This window comes from Exophiala dermatitidis (assembly GCF_000230625.1).
Source record: "Exophiala dermatitidis NIH/UT8656 unplaced genomic scaffold supercont1.3, whole genome shotgun sequence".
In the NCBI taxonomy this organism is placed as follows: Eukaryota; Fungi; Ascomycota; class Eurotiomycetes; order Chaetothyriales; family Herpotrichiellaceae; genus Exophiala; species Exophiala dermatitidis.
In genome coordinates, this window is record NW_008751648.1 from 382,297 (window position 1) to 397,778 (window position 15,482).

The 15,482-nt window shown below is 52.4% G+C and overlaps 7 protein-coding genes across 7 annotated transcripts; 3 read left to right on the forward strand and 4 right to left on the reverse strand.

Annotated features, from left to right (window-relative positions):
- Nucleotides 1-190: 190 nt before the first annotated feature.
- HMPREF1120_03135 (uncharacterized protein) lies at nucleotides 191-1,372 on the reverse strand (the record flags this gene model as incomplete). Its single annotated transcript, XM_009157190.1, has 1 exon — nucleotides 191-1,372. One exon carries the CDS (start codon nucleotides 1,370-1,372, stop codon nucleotides 191-193), a length of 1,182 nt encoding a protein of 393 aa, XP_009155438.1.
- Nucleotides 1,373-2,181: 809 nt separating this feature from the next.
- On the reverse strand, nucleotides 2,182-3,560 carry HMPREF1120_03136 (acetate kinase; the record flags this gene model as incomplete). The annotated part of the gene is made up of 3 exons (XM_009157191.1): nucleotides 2,182-2,244; nucleotides 2,301-3,117; nucleotides 3,169-3,560. 3 exons carry the CDS (start codon nucleotides 3,558-3,560, stop codon nucleotides 2,182-2,184), a joined length of 1,272 nt encoding a protein of 423 aa, XP_009155439.1.
- On the forward strand, nucleotides 3,431-7,784 carry HMPREF1120_03137 (uncharacterized protein). The gene is made up of 2 exons (XM_009157192.1): nucleotides 3,431-6,714; nucleotides 6,787-7,784. Exons 1-2 carry the CDS (start codon nucleotides 4,332-4,334, stop codon nucleotides 6,849-6,851), a joined length of 2,448 nt encoding a protein of 815 aa, XP_009155440.1. The 5' UTR covers nucleotides 3,431-4,331; the 3' UTR covers nucleotides 6,852-7,784.
- HMPREF1120_03138 (uncharacterized protein) lies at nucleotides 6,685-8,665 on the reverse strand. The gene has a single exon (XM_009157193.1). The coding sequence runs from the start codon at nucleotides 8,247-8,249 to the stop codon at nucleotides 7,260-7,262; it is 990 nt and encodes a 329-aa protein (XP_009155441.1). The 5' UTR covers nucleotides 8,250-8,665; the 3' UTR covers nucleotides 6,685-7,259.
- Nucleotides 8,666-8,731: 66 nt separating this feature from the next.
- HMPREF1120_03139 (NADH dehydrogenase (ubiquinone) 1 alpha subcomplex 8) lies at nucleotides 8,732-11,346 on the forward strand. Its single transcript, XM_009157194.1, has 4 exons — nucleotides 8,732-8,971; nucleotides 9,033-9,260; nucleotides 9,367-9,499; nucleotides 9,580-11,346. The coding sequence occupies exons 1-4, from the start codon at nucleotides 8,952-8,954 to the stop codon at nucleotides 9,727-9,729; spliced, it is 531 nt and encodes a 176-aa protein (XP_009155442.1). The 5' UTR covers nucleotides 8,732-8,951; the 3' UTR covers nucleotides 9,730-11,346.
- HMPREF1120_03140 (uncharacterized protein) lies at nucleotides 9,680-11,358 on the reverse strand. The gene has a single exon (XM_009157195.1). It carries the CDS (start codon nucleotides 10,616-10,618, stop codon nucleotides 10,091-10,093), a length of 528 nt encoding a protein of 175 aa, XP_009155443.1. The 5' UTR covers nucleotides 10,619-11,358; the 3' UTR covers nucleotides 9,680-10,090.
- A 22-nt stretch (nucleotides 11,359-11,380) lies between these two features.
- Nucleotides 11,381-15,129, forward strand: HMPREF1120_03141 (protein sey1). The gene is made up of 3 exons (XM_009157196.1): nucleotides 11,381-12,041; nucleotides 12,099-14,275; nucleotides 14,356-15,129. Exons 1-3 carry the CDS (start codon nucleotides 11,845-11,847, stop codon nucleotides 14,661-14,663), a joined length of 2,682 nt encoding a protein of 893 aa, XP_009155444.1. The 5' UTR covers nucleotides 11,381-11,844; the 3' UTR covers nucleotides 14,664-15,129.
- The last annotated feature ends 353 nt before the right edge of the window (nucleotides 15,130-15,482 follow it).

Below are 15,482 nucleotides of genomic sequence, written 5' to 3' on the forward strand. Positions count from 1 at the left end.
CCGAAAACTTAGAAGCGTGAGGCCTCTAGTTGACTCGATTTTCCGAGTCAAAGTTGCTCCCAGAAAAGCCAGATACACCATCATCATCGCCACTACCACCGCAACCACCGCAACCACCGCAACCACAGCCACCGCCCGCCCTGCAGTCAAAGGCTCAAGCATCCATCAATGGCCCCTCGTACTCTCACCACTAATGACGAGCACTGAAACCATGTCGCGAACTCCAATCCAGAATGACATTGTAGGCGCCCGTCGCGTTCTTATGCAAGTTGATCCCGTGTCCAACATCAGGGTGAATGTAAGTTTCGACGCTGGCGCTGCCGTTGAAAGCCTGGACCGCGACACTGTCTGGACCAAAGAAAGCCGAGCAGTTCGAAGCGCAGAAGATCAAGTCTGCTTCTGCTGCCAGATACAGCACTGGACCACGAAAGTTGGGTGCTTCCAGAGGAAGAGTGGCAGCAGTCAAAAACTCGCCCGCGGAAAAGGGGTACTTTGTCGCTTCTGCCTGGACCAACACGGCAGGGTCAAAGTAAGGGTACGCGAAGAACGAGTACTGGTTAGCAGCTGCGTCAGGCCAAGTCAGGAATCCTGTTGAATACGTGTTGCTGGGAAATCGATCGGGCTGGTTCTGCGAGGCGATGTGGAACGATGAGTCGGCAATGAATAGACCCTGGTAGGTGGTCAGATGCGAATATGCCGTCAGAACCAATCCGTCGCTGAGATCTGGTTCGGTCGCGGCGAGTGCGTTGCTCAGAATGCTGCCCCAGCTGTGGCCGACGTGAATCACCTTGCTCGGTTGAGGAACCTGCGGGACACTGCCTCCTCGTGCGAGTCGCGTGAGCTCTGTGAGAACTGCAAGCTCGACCAGACTTTGTAGCTCTCTGTACGGATCGGGGATGGTCGATGGCTCGATGCCCAGACGATTCCATGACAGAGTGCTGTATCCGGCGGCCGTGACGCTGTTGATGTACGAGTACGATGCGTCATCGGGTGCTCCGGGCAGATAGAAGTCCCAGTAGGATCGGTTGAAGCCGATGCCGTGCGTCAGAATCTGTAGAGTCGAAGATCGTGGGCCAGGCCTGTTTGGAGTGCAGTAGTCGGCGCTGATGTCGAACGTGGTGCTTAGAGTGGTCGAGTTCATGTCACTTGCCGATGATGGGGCCGGGAAAGACAGTCCCTTGGTCACTTCGTTGGAGAATGCCGTCGCCGCATATTGGTCTGCGAAGTCCGGGAATGGTGGTACAACCAGCGTCACGTTGTCGACGGGAACACGAACCACAAAGCTTGTGCAGCTGTACGGATTCCTCGCAATGGCTGCCGCGTCCGCTGCCGCAAGCAGCGACAGAGCCAAAAAGAAAGCGAAGAGCAACATGATTTGGGAGTGGTTGATGTTGATGCTTTTTGGTTTGGAAGTTAGCAAAGAGAGAGGAACCTGGGAGCCCCAACGTGGGTTTTTATAAATAAGTCGTCGGTCGCAGAGGGGACGCTAAATATTTATTCACTCCAGAGCTGTCACTCTGAGGTGAGGACCTGGTGAGGCCAAAGTGATGCGGTGGACTAGAAGGATTCAGTGTATTCACAGCGACCGACAAAAGATTGTCGCGGCACTTAAAGGTGAACCGGGGCGGGCGAGGATCGATAGTACTCGGACTGCTAGTTGCTGGAGCGAAAATCTTTGTGGGCCATATTTGGAATGCCACGCACATGTTGATGGATCAGGTACCGGGGACAGCATCGCGTTCCACTCAGCCGGGGTCGACGCGGATCTTGCTTGTACCAGAGATGGAGGTCATCACAAGAGTTATTGGCGGCGACGGTCGATAACGACGATCCAGGACAATTCAGCTGATTAGTCACCAGTCAGCCGTGCATGAATTCAGTCAGCACTGAGTCTCTGCGACTTGTTTGCTTACGAGGCTGGCAGGGCTGGCATGACAAATTGAGCTCAGTCGTGGTGTGCCTCGAGAATCTGGCCTTGACCTGTGAGCCCAAGCCAACGTTACCCATGCAGCAGCGGCTGGAATTGAAAGAGTGAGCATTCATGGCGCTGGGTGTGAGATCAAACAACATTCAACTCGGCACTGTAGAGAAAGATTATGGTTTAATTGGTCCGATATGTCCGATCTATGGCAAACGTCTAAGCTGGTATAATCAATGAGTCGTCGGAATCCGGGGTTGTCGTTACCAGTTCGTCGGAGTCGTCTCTCGTTGTGGATGCATGGCGGTATTCCAGGCCATCTCGTACTAAGGATACTGTCAGCTCGCAGGGTTTTGACGACAAGTGATTTGGAAGTACCCACGTCTTCATCAGTCTCGCAGACAATTGTCCGCACTTTGTCGCTGGCCCCAATTTCAACAACGTCACCCCCTTCGGCTGCGTTTTTGTTCTTGTCCTTGTCGAGCGTAAAGCCCAGACAAGCCACTTTCTGGGTCACCACCTCGCGCAAATAAGCACTTTTCTCGCCGATACCGCCGGCAAACACCAACGCGTCGACCTTGCCTTCCAATTTGACGAAGTAGTTGCCGATATAGCCGACAAGGCGATCCACAAAGATGTTGAAGGCGAGCTTGTGTGTGTCTGGGGCGTTCGGATCGGCGATTTTGGAGAAATCAGTGGTTCCCGTCAGTGCCTTCCAGCCAGACTGCTTGTTCAAAATTTCTTCGGCCGTCGAGATGTGGAGGTCTTTGGTACTGTTCGGGCTGAGTGCACTCGCTTCAGACGTGTAGTGGAAGACCAAGCTGGGGTCGATGTCGCCGCTCCTAGTCCCGCCTGGCAGACCTGACACCGGCGTCAGGCCCATCGTCGTATCAACTGACTGTCCATTCTTGATGGCGCAGGCTGAAGCGCCGCTCCCAAGATGCAGAGCGATCATGTTGAGCTCGGACTCAGGCTTCCCCAGATGCCTGGCTATCCGTCTTGTCATGTACTGGTAACTGAGGCCGTGAAAGCCATATTTGCGAAGTCCCTTCTCTTGAGCAATCTGTTGGTCGATCGCATAGCACTTCACATAATCGGGCATGCTCTGGTGGAAACCCGAGTCGAAACAGGCAACGTTGATGACCTTGGGAAGATGCCGGTGGCAGGCGAGCATGAGGGCTACCGCGGAAGCATTATGTCTGCACACATGTTAGTCCTGTACCGTAAAGGAGGGGTCTAAGAATCCATACAATGGTGCCAGATCCGACAGCTTGTTGATTATGTCGAACGTCTCTTTCGTGAGTAGCTGGTCTTCTCGGAACCGCCCTCCCTGTACAACCCGGTGGCAGGCATAGAGGATATCTTCCTTCTTGGTGACCTCGGGAATCTCCTTGTCCGAGACGAAAGCATTGAGAGCATGCTCAAAGGCGCCGATGTGGTCATGGATCTGGTCGATCTCGTCGTTGGTTTTGTAAGAGCCTCGCTTGTACTTGTATTTGGCTGGAGGCTGATTGATGGCGGATATCTCGGCGCTGGCCAACCGTCGCAGGGTCTTGTTGCCGGCAGCGTCGTCTTCCTCGATGAACAGGGTTGTCTTGAGCGACGAACTGCCGGCGTTGATGGAGAGGATAATGATGCCCATGGTGGGAGAGCGTGTCTTTATAACCTGGTCTCACGCTCCCTACTTTTTTGTATTTGTATGATTGCCAGTTGTCGTTTGCGAGAGGGAGAGGGTTTGGTATTTGTCTTATCTCGTAGTCCAGCCACTATACAGTGGTAATGAGGACATCAGACCACAGCTGCAGTATGGGGAGAGGCCACGCTTCTACCACACTTAATTACCACTACAACACAGACTACCAGGCACCGCGACGACGAACAAAGCACTATCCACAGCATAAAGTCGCTGCGTACCTCGCCCGCCTCAGGAACGGGCTGCGGGACTCGCCAGCGATTCGCTGCGATGATGGCAGCGGGAATCTGAGCATCCGCATGTACAATGTACGACTTGTATGGGCCTCATTGGATGCATGCGCAACTTGGGTCTCCCGCGATACTACCTAGGTACCTGGTATTGCATCACAGATTCATCAAGTTCCACAAACCTTCGACATCATAATGTCACCAACATGATCCTCCCGCATCCCGCGCACTCCCGCTGGATTCGGAGTGGCAGTGATATGGTAATGGTGATGATGGCAAACAGGGAACAACAGTGAATGAAACATCTTGAACCTCACTCATCCTTCGTCCTCGTAGTTCTTTCCTTGCCATTTCTTCTGTTGTTCCCGTCTTTGCGATCTGGCTGACCGCGCAGGGATTTCGACCTCCGTCCCCTCAACACCATCCAGATCGCTAAAGCGCTCTCTCCAACGAGCCATTCCGAAGTTGCCTTGAATCAACCCGTCTCAAAATGCCTGGTGAAGTGATGGACCGTCCGAATCCTCCTCCCCCGCCATCCAATATCCCCGACTATGTCTCTGATTTGCTAGTCAAGCTGGACAAGCCGACGTTGGCAGACAATACCAACGATCTTATGGCAAAATACCGGCGTGCGGCCAACTACATCGCAGCCGCCATGATTTTCCTACAGGACAATGTTCTGCTCGAAAGAGATCTCACATTCGACGACATCAAGCCGAGATTACTGGGTCACTGGGGTACATGCCCTGGGCTGACCTTGGTCTACTCTCATCTCAACCTTCTTATCAAGAGACATGATCTGGACATGCTATTTGTTGTAGGCCCGGGTCACGGCGCGCCGGCTATCCTGGCCAACCTATGGCTCGAGGGCTCCCTGGCCAAGTTCTACCCCCAGTACTCGCAAGATGCGAAGGGACTCCACAGATTGATTAGTGGTTTCAGCACCACCGGTGGTTTCCCAAGTCATATCAACGCCGAGACTCCTGGCGCCATCCATGAAGGAGGTGAGCTTGGGTATGCACTGGCCGTGTCATTCGGCGCTGTCATGGACAATCCCAATCTGATTGTGGCATGTGTGGTCGGTGACGGCGAGGCTGAAACTGGCCCTACTGCTACAGCATGGCACGGTTACAAGTATATCGATCCTGCCGAATCGGGAGCAGTGCTGCCGATAGTGCATGTGAACGGTTTCAAGATCAGCGAGAGAACCATTTATGGATGTTTGGACGACAAAGAGCTGGCAGCCTTGTTCACAGGTTATGGATACCAGCCTAGAGTGGTTGAAGACTTGGGAGACATTGATGCAGACCTCTCCAGCTCGATGGAGTGGGCCGTGTCGGAAATCAGACGCATCCAAAAAGCCGCACGAAGCGGAAAGCCTATCATGAAGCCTCGTTGGCCTGTGTTGATATTGCGGACTCCCAAGGGATGGTCGGGGCCGAAAAAGGTCCATGGACAGTTTGTCGAAGGGTCATATAAGTCCCACCAAGTCCCCCTCCCTGCTGCGAAGACGGATAAAGAGGAGCTCAAGCAACTCCAGGAGTGGCTCGAATCCTACAAACCCAAGGAGCTCTTCAAGGAGAATGGTGATGTGATTGATGAGATCAAATCTGTCTTCCCTGAGAAACCCGAACGACTTTTAGGTCAAAAGAAAGAAGCATATGATGCTTACCAGCCGCTCAACGCCATTGATTGGCGCAAGTTTGCCGTCAAGAAAGGAACTTCGGAGAGTTCCATGAAGACAGTGGGCAAGCTGCTCGAGCAGGTGATCAAAGACAACCCCAAGTCTTTCCGCATTTTCTCGCCCGACGAGTTCGAATCCAACAAGCTTGATGCTGTGTTGAACTCGACGACCAGGAACTTCCAGGTCGATCAGTATTCTAATGCTCGCGGTGGGCGGCTTATCGAAACCCTCTCGGAACACCAGTGTCAAGGATGGATGCAAGGCTACACTCTTACCGGTCGGACGGCCGTATTTCCCAGCTACGAAGCATTCCTGGGAATCATCCACACCATGATGGTTCAATTTGCCAAATTCGGCAAAATGGCGCGAGAGTTGACCTGGCGCAAGGACATTGCGAGTATCAACTACCTCGAGACGTCGACTTGGACCAGACAGGAACACAATGGGTTCTCGCATCAAAATCCCAGCTTCATCGGAGCAGTTTTGAACCTCAAGCCTGATGCAGCTAGAGTATATCTGCCACCCGACGCCAATACCTTCCTCTCCACTATGGCCCATTGTCTGCATTCCAAGAACTATGTGAACCTCATGGTCGGCTCGAAGCAGCCATCGGCTGTGTTTTTGTCGGCGGATGAAGCCGAGAATCACTGTCGCGCCGGTGCGTCGGTGTGGAAGTTCGCTTCTACCGACGAAGGACTCAACCCCGACGTCGTGCTTGTGGGCATCGGGGCCGAACTGACATTCGAAGTGATTGCAGCAGCGGACTTGTTGAGGAAGAGAGTGCCGAATCTGCGCGTCCGTGTCGTCAATGTCACTGATCTGATGATCCTCGGAACGTCTAGGAGCCACCCCCACGCCTTGACGGACGAAGCATTTGATTCTCTGTTCACAGCAGACGTGCCCATCCATTTCAACTACCATGGGTACGCGCCTGAGCTCAAAGGACTGCTTTTCGGAAGGCCGAACATGGACCGCGTCACGATCGCCAGTTACAAGGAAGAAGGATCGACGACGACCCCGTTCAACATGATGCTGGTCAATGAAACCAGTAGATATCATGTGGCGATACAGGCGATCAAAGGCGCCGCCCGGCGCAACGAGAGGGTCCGGTTGTATCTGCATGAACTGACGAGCGAGTTCACTGGCATGATCAGCAAGGTGCAAAAGTTTATTATCGAGAACAAAACTGGTAGGTTCATGTTGCCCCCACCCCTTGCAGTGATGCGATGCACAAGCAGGGACTAACAAAATCACCTCATAGATCCGGACTATCTGAACGAGATCGAAACCTTCAAGATCGACACCAGTGCGCTGAGCGAGGGCTGATTGTAGCACACTACATATGGATGACATGGTGTCCAGCTGCCGCTGGAAGTGATCGGTACGAGATGAGGATCCAAAAGCGATAGAGGAGCCTCCTGTAACAATGTCTGATATGTTAATGAAGAGACCATGACCAAAAGCAAACAACGAATAGTAGTGAGCCCCGAAAATGATGGTTCATTATGTTCTCTTTCCGGAATGATGGCCGTCTACATTCCACCACACTTATCAGATGCCAAACTTCTGAAGGACCCTTTTTCTCCTCTAAAGCTTGATATTCCACGGCCGCCGAAAAAAACAAAACCACGCGTTCGCTTGACCCTCTCCTGACTGTGCCCATGCCTGAAGTTGAGCACGGTACGGTGACCCGGAGCGGCTGTATGGTCTTATTGGCACTTACAAATTCCATATTCATACAGCCAGCGCACAAATAAGGCCATACAGCCGCGCATGGACATTATCTGCATGCAAAGCCTGGAGATGCCGCACTATCGAATCAGTAATCACTTGTGCCTTTCCAAACGATGCTCCCAGCGGTTCGGCGAATTCGAGCATTAGCATCCACCGACCACCACTAGTACTAGTAGTGGTACTATTAGGAGGAGGAGGAGGAGTAGTAGTAGAAGTAGTAGTGTTGTCTTCAGTAATAGTACGTCCAGACGCACCGCGTGTTTGCGACTGATCCTCCTGAAACCGCACCGCCTGGTACGACTTTGTAGAACTTCCCGCGCGGGTAGCATGTTCATCATGCTCGAAGAAATGCAGGGCCAGGCACGCATGGTACGGCGCCAGAACGGCTGACCAAGCTGAGTCGATGATCCATGAGCGGAGTTCTTGTCGTTGAACGAGAGAAAATGGGGGTTGGAAGACGATATGGGCGAGTGTGCCACCGGCGCCTGTGTTGACGAGTAATTCAGGCCTTGTCGTAGAATAAACGAGTCGACAAGCCGACCTGTTCATCGATGCCAGTAACGGCATAAAGTGTTTTGTGTTCGGGGTTGGGTCGTCGAGAGCCGACGTGTAGGCCGACGACGTGAGTGTCTCTAGAGATGATACTTCGTACCATACGAGATAGTGAGATGAAGATGATGATGATTGGGATTCGGAGTGTGAGTGTGCGTAGTATCGACGCGTCCGTAGGAAGCCGGGAATGGCGAGGCGTTCAGGGAGATGTTCGTTGGTCCACCATGCGTTGAGGGCTTCTTCGTCAACGGCTGTCCCGTCGACGCTGCCCCATATGATTAGACTGGCTGTGCCGCGGAGCAGCGTCTTGTTGCTGGTATTGTTCTGTCCAGGTCGGTTCAAGTTGTTGTAAGATGTTGGTGTTGTTTGAGATGGGTTTGTTGTGTCGTGGGCCAGTAGATGCCCACTGTGCATCTTCAGCCTGGACTCGGAGCCCATGGTTTCCTCCGCCAATTGGACGCCCGACTATAACTTAGGTAGGTATACTTGCGCTGGAAAGTTCGGTGATGCTATGGCGCCGGACGAACATTGTCCATGCGGATGGCAGGATGTAGTAGGATGTAGTAGGCTGCGCCATGAACCTACCTCCCCCCACAGTGCTATTCAACTTACCGAGTTTATGAACTCATGCGGTCTTTCGTCTCCAATCCCGGTTTCTCCGCAGAGCGGAAATGAGGACGGCGTCTCGAAGTGGAGGGCGGTTTCTGTGCCCATAGTAGTACATGACGGTGGAATTTCGAGATTACTGGGACGATAAGCTGCTGCTTGGACCTTGTAGTTCTTTTGGGCGTCATGAGAAATGTAGACATGCAAGACGGGCACACAGAGCTCTTTGAAGTGGTCGTTGAATGTGTAGTTGTACAACTCTAGGGGACACCACGACAGACGGCTGACTATTCGGACAAGCTTATTGGCGGATTCTAAAAGCGGCGTTGACGTCCTTCCGCATCGAAGCCCAACTTGAACTTCGTCTTCAGTTCTTGGCATTGAAGCTCCGCGGGCAACGCTGCATCCATTGCCCGTGCCGTCGACTGCAAGCCGGTACTACTACATCTTGAATGTAGTTGGCGATACACGACTTCTGCCAGCGGCATTCAGGTCCAGTTGCTCGATCCGGTGTCAGCCAAACCTCTATACATCATGGCGGACCGCGAAGCGAGGTAGGTTTGGCCTCGAGAGAAGAGAGGAGAATGCCCAACATTGCCTGACACTTGCACGCAGGTTTACGAGCGATGCCTTCGTCGACACGACGCCTATGCCGGAGCACATTCCGAAAGTGAAGGAGATTGGAGCCAGTTCAGCACCGTTATTGAGCGCCTCCTTCTTCATTGGCGACCGATGCCGACCTTATAACGACGATTACATGCAGTGCAAGACCGAGTCGTATGGACGAGGAGAGCTGGACTGCATGAGGGAGGGGAGGAAAGTCACAAGATGTGCCGCGAGCGTGTTAGTATAAACCTACAATTTCAGCGGGAATGGAGGCAAAGGAGGGCTGTTACAGTGCAAGGGAGACTGCTGGGCCTAATCGATGGCTGACTGATTGCGCTTCTAGATTGGCGGACATCAACAAGAACTGTCTTGAAGAATTCCGGGCGCATTGGTCGTGTCTGGAAAACAACAACCACCAATTATGGCAATGCCGACGGCCTGAAAGGGTGTTGAACAGATGCGTGTTTGACAAGATTGTACGTTACCAATGGATTCACAAGTTCCAAATGCGGTGATACTTGACGCGGATGGACTAATTGCTGTTTGTGTTGAACAGGGCTTGCAAAAGACCATTCCGGATACTCCCAAGGGCGAGACACCCATCCATCTCAGAGATAGGCAGCTTTACGCAGACACGAGAACCGTTGTTTATCCGTGGGAGAAAGACGTCGGCATTAGAAAGGACGGAGCTAAGCAGCCCTCATGACCACATGTTTAATGGCTCGTATTGGCAAAGCTCGCTCAGTGCCTTGGAGTGCTCGGTGTCATCATATCTGTTTTGCAGCGGCATTTGCGGCTCCGCTCTAGACCACACGGATGGCTATGGCTAGAGTTTGAGGAATTGTACATATTCTGAGAGAGGCTTCGGTGGTGAAGTAATTGCTAGGACATGCCGCTGAGCGATCCGGAAAAGCGTCATGAATCCGTGATACTCCAGACTGGCTCATTCTATCACTAGCTATCGAGAAGTCCGTCCTGGCAAGTATGGCATCAATTGCAACACTCTCCACCGCTGGTAGCATGCCAATTCCTCCCCAACTGGTCGGTATCATCTCGCCTCGCATGTCTCACAGGCCTTGATCTTCCTCTGGTGGTGTCTTGCACGGGTCTTCGTCCGAATCACTGTCGTCATCGTCATACATAGCCCGGACCGGGTCGAGTGTGCCCTGAGCTACTTCCTTCAGTCGTCGACCGACCATTATCGCTTGGTCAAGGCTCATCGTGTTGACGCTGCGCAGAAATTCCGCCTTGGGGATCCCATCGAAGTATCTCATCTCTTTGCCTCTGATCTTCTCCACATTATTGAGTTCCTGCAACAATAGCAAGCTCGATACCTCGCGTTGCTTGTTGATGACGTCCGGTTGCTTGCAGGCCTTTTTGCCATGTACTTTGGTACCTTGGTATTGACATTGTTTGTTGTGGTCCATGATGTGGGCCGTAGAGCAGCCAGTACCCTGGCAATTGACGAGTTTCTTGCCATGTTTGCATTGCTTGGGGACGATGATGGAGTCTCCACAGTTCGCGCAAGCAATTGTCTTGGGGGCCGGAGTACTCGTGTCTTTTTGAGGGGCTTTCTTCTTTCTCCTCGAACCCATGACTAGCAGGGCCAGAATAGTGTCTGTTGGAAGTGTTGGTCTAGTACCACAGGTCTTCCCCTGTCCTCAAGTCCAGCTCCAGGCTTGCTTCCCCTGGGACGGTTTGGCTAGTGGTAGTGCTATGTTTTGATTGTAAAGGTCCAAAGATGTGGTCTGTTGATGGTTTAAAGAGACATTTGATGATGGAGTAAACGGATTTCGAGGTAGTGTTGGCCCTTCAAACAGCGCGGGCACGATGTCATCGTGTACAGTCCAACGAGACCTCCTTGGTATGCTACCAATACTTCAAACGGCGGCGACCCTATACGCGGCTGGAGAATTTATCAACTGTGCAGAAAAGAAAAAGACACTGCTTGGAGCAAGCATGAAGAGTGATTACAAAAGTGTCGTCTGTGTGCCAGTGTGAGGAAGTGGTTACCAGGTATCCATGGCGTCCCTGCCAGGTCTAAAAAGGGTTGATGGGACGCTTGAAGGGGAGAAAGATATGTAAGGCTTGTCCTGCCTGTGTCCTAGACATGATCCAAGCAACAGTGCTCCTCCGCGGAAGAATCAGCCGGGATCAGCCCGTTATAAGGTGTTGACACCAGATGAATGGGAGAATGCAAAACAGACTTACAACAAGGCTGAAGCCATAACAGGCATCAAGTTATCAGAGGAATTACCACCCCACAGATTCTAGCGGAGGAGAAAGAGGCCCGGATCGCGTCCCGGAGCCTGAGGCTTGTTAGTAGCAATAGTTCAAGGTCCTTTGTGTACTAGTAGCCGCCATCTTCACTGCTACAACTGTACTAGTAGTAGCTCGTTCTCACAGGCACAGAAGGTCAGCCGATTGCGCCGAAAGCAGGTTATACTACACAGTACAACTACTGGCACTGGGTGGTGAACCCGCCAGTTTGCTGGCACCGCCTGTGAGAGACAACTACGACTCGACTTGTTTTCGACACAAAGCAAGCCGACAGCCATCCCTAGGTTCCTACAGTACATACTACTCGTCACTCCTACAAGCCTCCTGAGCTCAGCCGTCCATCATCCATCCATCAAACGACCACCCAAACATCCTGGACCATCACCCTCCTTTGTGCACGTTCCCTGCCCGTGGCGTCCAGCTGATGCCCTCTATCGTTCCGAAGCCACATCACATGTAATTGGCACATACACATTACAATACCCTTACTTGGCTTTTTTCAGGCAGGGGTGCAATCACTATACATCATCCGGCCGCCGTCATGGCGAATTCGAATTCCTCCTCGTTAGAGTCTCCTTTATCTTCCAACGCACCTGCGCCTCGACCCGCGCCAGGCAATCGGGCATATACCGCCCCGGACAAGATGGCGGTCAATGGGCACTTTGCCTCGGTCGGCCAGAATGGAGATGCCAACTATGAAAATGGGGTGCAAGTCATCGATGAAAACAAGGAGTTCAAGTGCGCAGCGCAACAGTAAATATCAACCTAGGACATTGTTTTGCTGACTGGTTCCAGCCCCGACCTTGCGAAGTACCTCAACTACACCGGAGTCTCACACGCCGGATTCAACTATCATCTCATTTCCGTGTTTGGCTCACAATCCACCGGCAAGTCTACACTTTTAAATGCACTCTTCCAGACCGATTTCTCCGTCATGTCCGAGTCGGAAAGACGACAAACGACCAAGGGTATCTGGCTGGCGAAGAACAAATCGTCGTCCACGAAGATGGCAGACAATATCCTGGTCATGGATGTCGAAGGTACCGACGGCCGGGAAAGGGGCGAGGACCAGGACTTCGAACGCAAGAGTTCTCTGTTCGCATTGGCAACCAGCGAAGTGTTGATGGTCAATATCTGGGAACACCAGGTTGGATTATACCAGGGGGCCAACATGGGGTTGTTGAAGACAGTGTTCGAGGTCAACCTGCAACTCTTCCTGAAAGATAGGAAGTCGACGTCGCGCAGCCTGTTATACTTTGTGATTCGAGATTTCCTTGGAACCACGCCTTTGCAGAATCTCCGGAATACTCTGATGCAGGATATGGGTCGCATTTGGTCAAGCCTGTCAAAACCTCCGGGGTTGGAAAACAGCAGCATTGACGACTATTTTGATTTTGCCTTCACCGCTCTGCCGCACAAATTGTATCAACCCGACCAGTTCAGGGCCGAAGTTGCCAAGATGGCCACGCGGTTTAATGAAGGTCGACGCGATCCGAGGAGGGACGCCCTTCTAGGCGAGTTTGAGGGCGGCATCTTCCTTCCGGAGTATCACCGCAGAATTCCCGCCGATGGCTTTTCTCACTATGCCCAAGGCATCTGGGATCAGATCGTCAACAACAAGGATCTCGATTTACCCACGCAGCAAGAACTTCTTGCCCAGTTCCGGTGTGATGAAATCATGAGGGAGGTGATGGTCGACTTTGATGTGGCCATCACGCCGTTGGAGACCAAACAAGCCGAAGCTACAAAGATGGGCAAGCCCGAAGTTCTCCCTGGACTGGGGGCGGCGATGAAGGCTGCCCGGTCGGAAGCCTTCAAAAACTTTGAAACGGAAGCGAGCAGATATCACAAGGGAGTGTATCAGCGCAAGCGAACCGAGCTGGAGAGCAAGATCGATTCGCGGCTCAAGGCACTGTTCGCCAGTCAACTTACAGCGGCGCACAAGGACGGCGTCCAACAGTTTTCCGATGCTGTCAGCTCTGCAGTCAAGACGGGACAAAAGAAAGGATCGTCTTATGACTTTGCGGAGATTGTCAAGGAACAAAAGGAAATCGCCCTCGAGAAATTCGATGCGCACGCCAAGGAGGCTGTTATTGAAGGCTTGCCCTGGTCTAGCTATAAACAGGATCTGGCACTATACCAGAAAGAGCTGGACAAGGTGTCTGGACAGCTACGTCGCGACGAGATGCGCCGGTTAGCCACAAGGGTGGAGCGATGGGTTCGAAGCAAACTCAGCGACAGTATCGGGTTGGAGTTCAATGCACTCGGATCGGGTCACAGTGGCAGCAGGGCTCCCGAGACAGGAGACAAGCCGTCGGAAACGGAGATTTGGGACCGGATATGGGCTCTGTTTACTTCTACGGTTCAGGAGGCCGAGAAGCGGTTCGCCGACCGAGCAGCCTCTTTCGACGCTAGTGCCGAAGAAGTCGAAGTTGGCATCTGGCGATTACGGAGGAAATCTTGGGGTGTGCTACGGGCCAAGATCGATGAAGAAATGATGGAAGGTAATCTCTTGCTCAAGCTTCGAGAAAACTTCGAGGACAAGTTCAGATACGACGAGGCGGGCGTTCCGCGGATATGGCGTCCGACCGACGACATCGAGGGCATCTACACCAAAGCCCGTGAGAGCACCTTGACTCTGATCCCTCTATTGTCACGGTTCCGCCTTTCAGAAACCGGCGCACCACCACCGCTCGATCGGTGGATTGGACCCACTCCGGCCGCCGCGACGTCGGCCGACGAGGAAGATCTGGTGCCTATTGGCGGCGTGGACGAGGATGAGGGAAAGAGCCTGGAGGAAGAAACCACGATTCTCAACGAAGCCAAGCGGCAAGACTTGACGGTTCGATTCAAAAAGGCCGCCGACGGGGTCTATGTCGAGGCCAAACGTAGTGCGATTGGCGGCATGACTCAGGTGCCGCTGTACTTTTACGGCTTGTTGCTTGCCCTGGGGTGGAATGAGATCGTAGCTGGTAAGTTTGACAATTTCTTGTGGACAAAAAGCAAAAGGAGAAGTGGGAAGTCCACCTACTAACAACTTTGGGCAATCTAGTCCTCCGAAACCCCGTCTACTTTATCTTTCTCATTCTTGTCGCCATCGGCGCCTACGTCACTTACACCCTCAACCTCTGGGGTCCGATGTACAAGATGGCCAATGCGGCGTCCCAGCAAGCTTTGGAAGAAGGCAAGAAACGGCTGCGCGAGTTCCTGGAGGAAAGCCCTACGGCCCGCCATGCAGTAGCCATGACGACCGGAAACGAGGAATACGAAATGAAGAGTATGGGTGGTTCCTCCTTGTCCTCCAAATCCAAGCTCAAGACCGACGGTGCCAATGATGAAGATGACGTTGAAGACATTTAGCTAGCTGGGCGGGTTGGTTGACCTGACACCCCTTTTGTTACGGCTGGCGTGGTGTTTTTCGGCATGTTGGGTCACAGGATATCGTGGAAATGAGGCCCGGATGTGAGACAGAGCAAGAAAACCTGGAAGTCTTGTCTTGTCTTGGTTGGTTGTCTGTTGACTTGGTGACCTGGATGATGCATCAATCAATCAAATCAATCCAATCCCAATGGAATGGTTTAACGATCAGGCTGCCCACGTTTTTTCCCCCTGCTAGTACTAGCAGGACCGTGAGACAAGAATTCAAAAAAGCCTGTAACATGCCCGTGTCAAGCAGAATGCATGCGATGTGATGTGCCAGGTTGTACTGTCCGCATCAAACTTTGTATTGCAAAAACACACTTGAAGCACGTAAAATGTCGTTCTGTCCCGTCCAGTGTCATTCATTCTGTCTTGATTGTATTTCATATTCATATTGTATATCTGGTTCATTCGTTTCGTTTCCATTCTTGTCTTTCTTTACCACATTGTAAGATATATCTCTAAGATCCTGTTGTACGTTGCCCATGCTGCGCTGCGCTGCGCTGCGCTGTACCAGAACCCGTCCCCACGAGCCGTATCACTGCATGGATCTTCACACCCGATGCCAAAGTCCTAGGATGCCACACCACCCATAGAAACGCATCTCTGTCATTCCAGGCCTTGCGTCGAGCTTAAGGTACAGTATAGAAAATTGATTTTCTGGGTAGTCTAGTCAGGCGCCACTGCTTGGAAAGCAAACAGCCCTTTTATTTTTATTTTTTTGCTTTCTTTGTTAATTACTCTTCGTCGGACTGTATA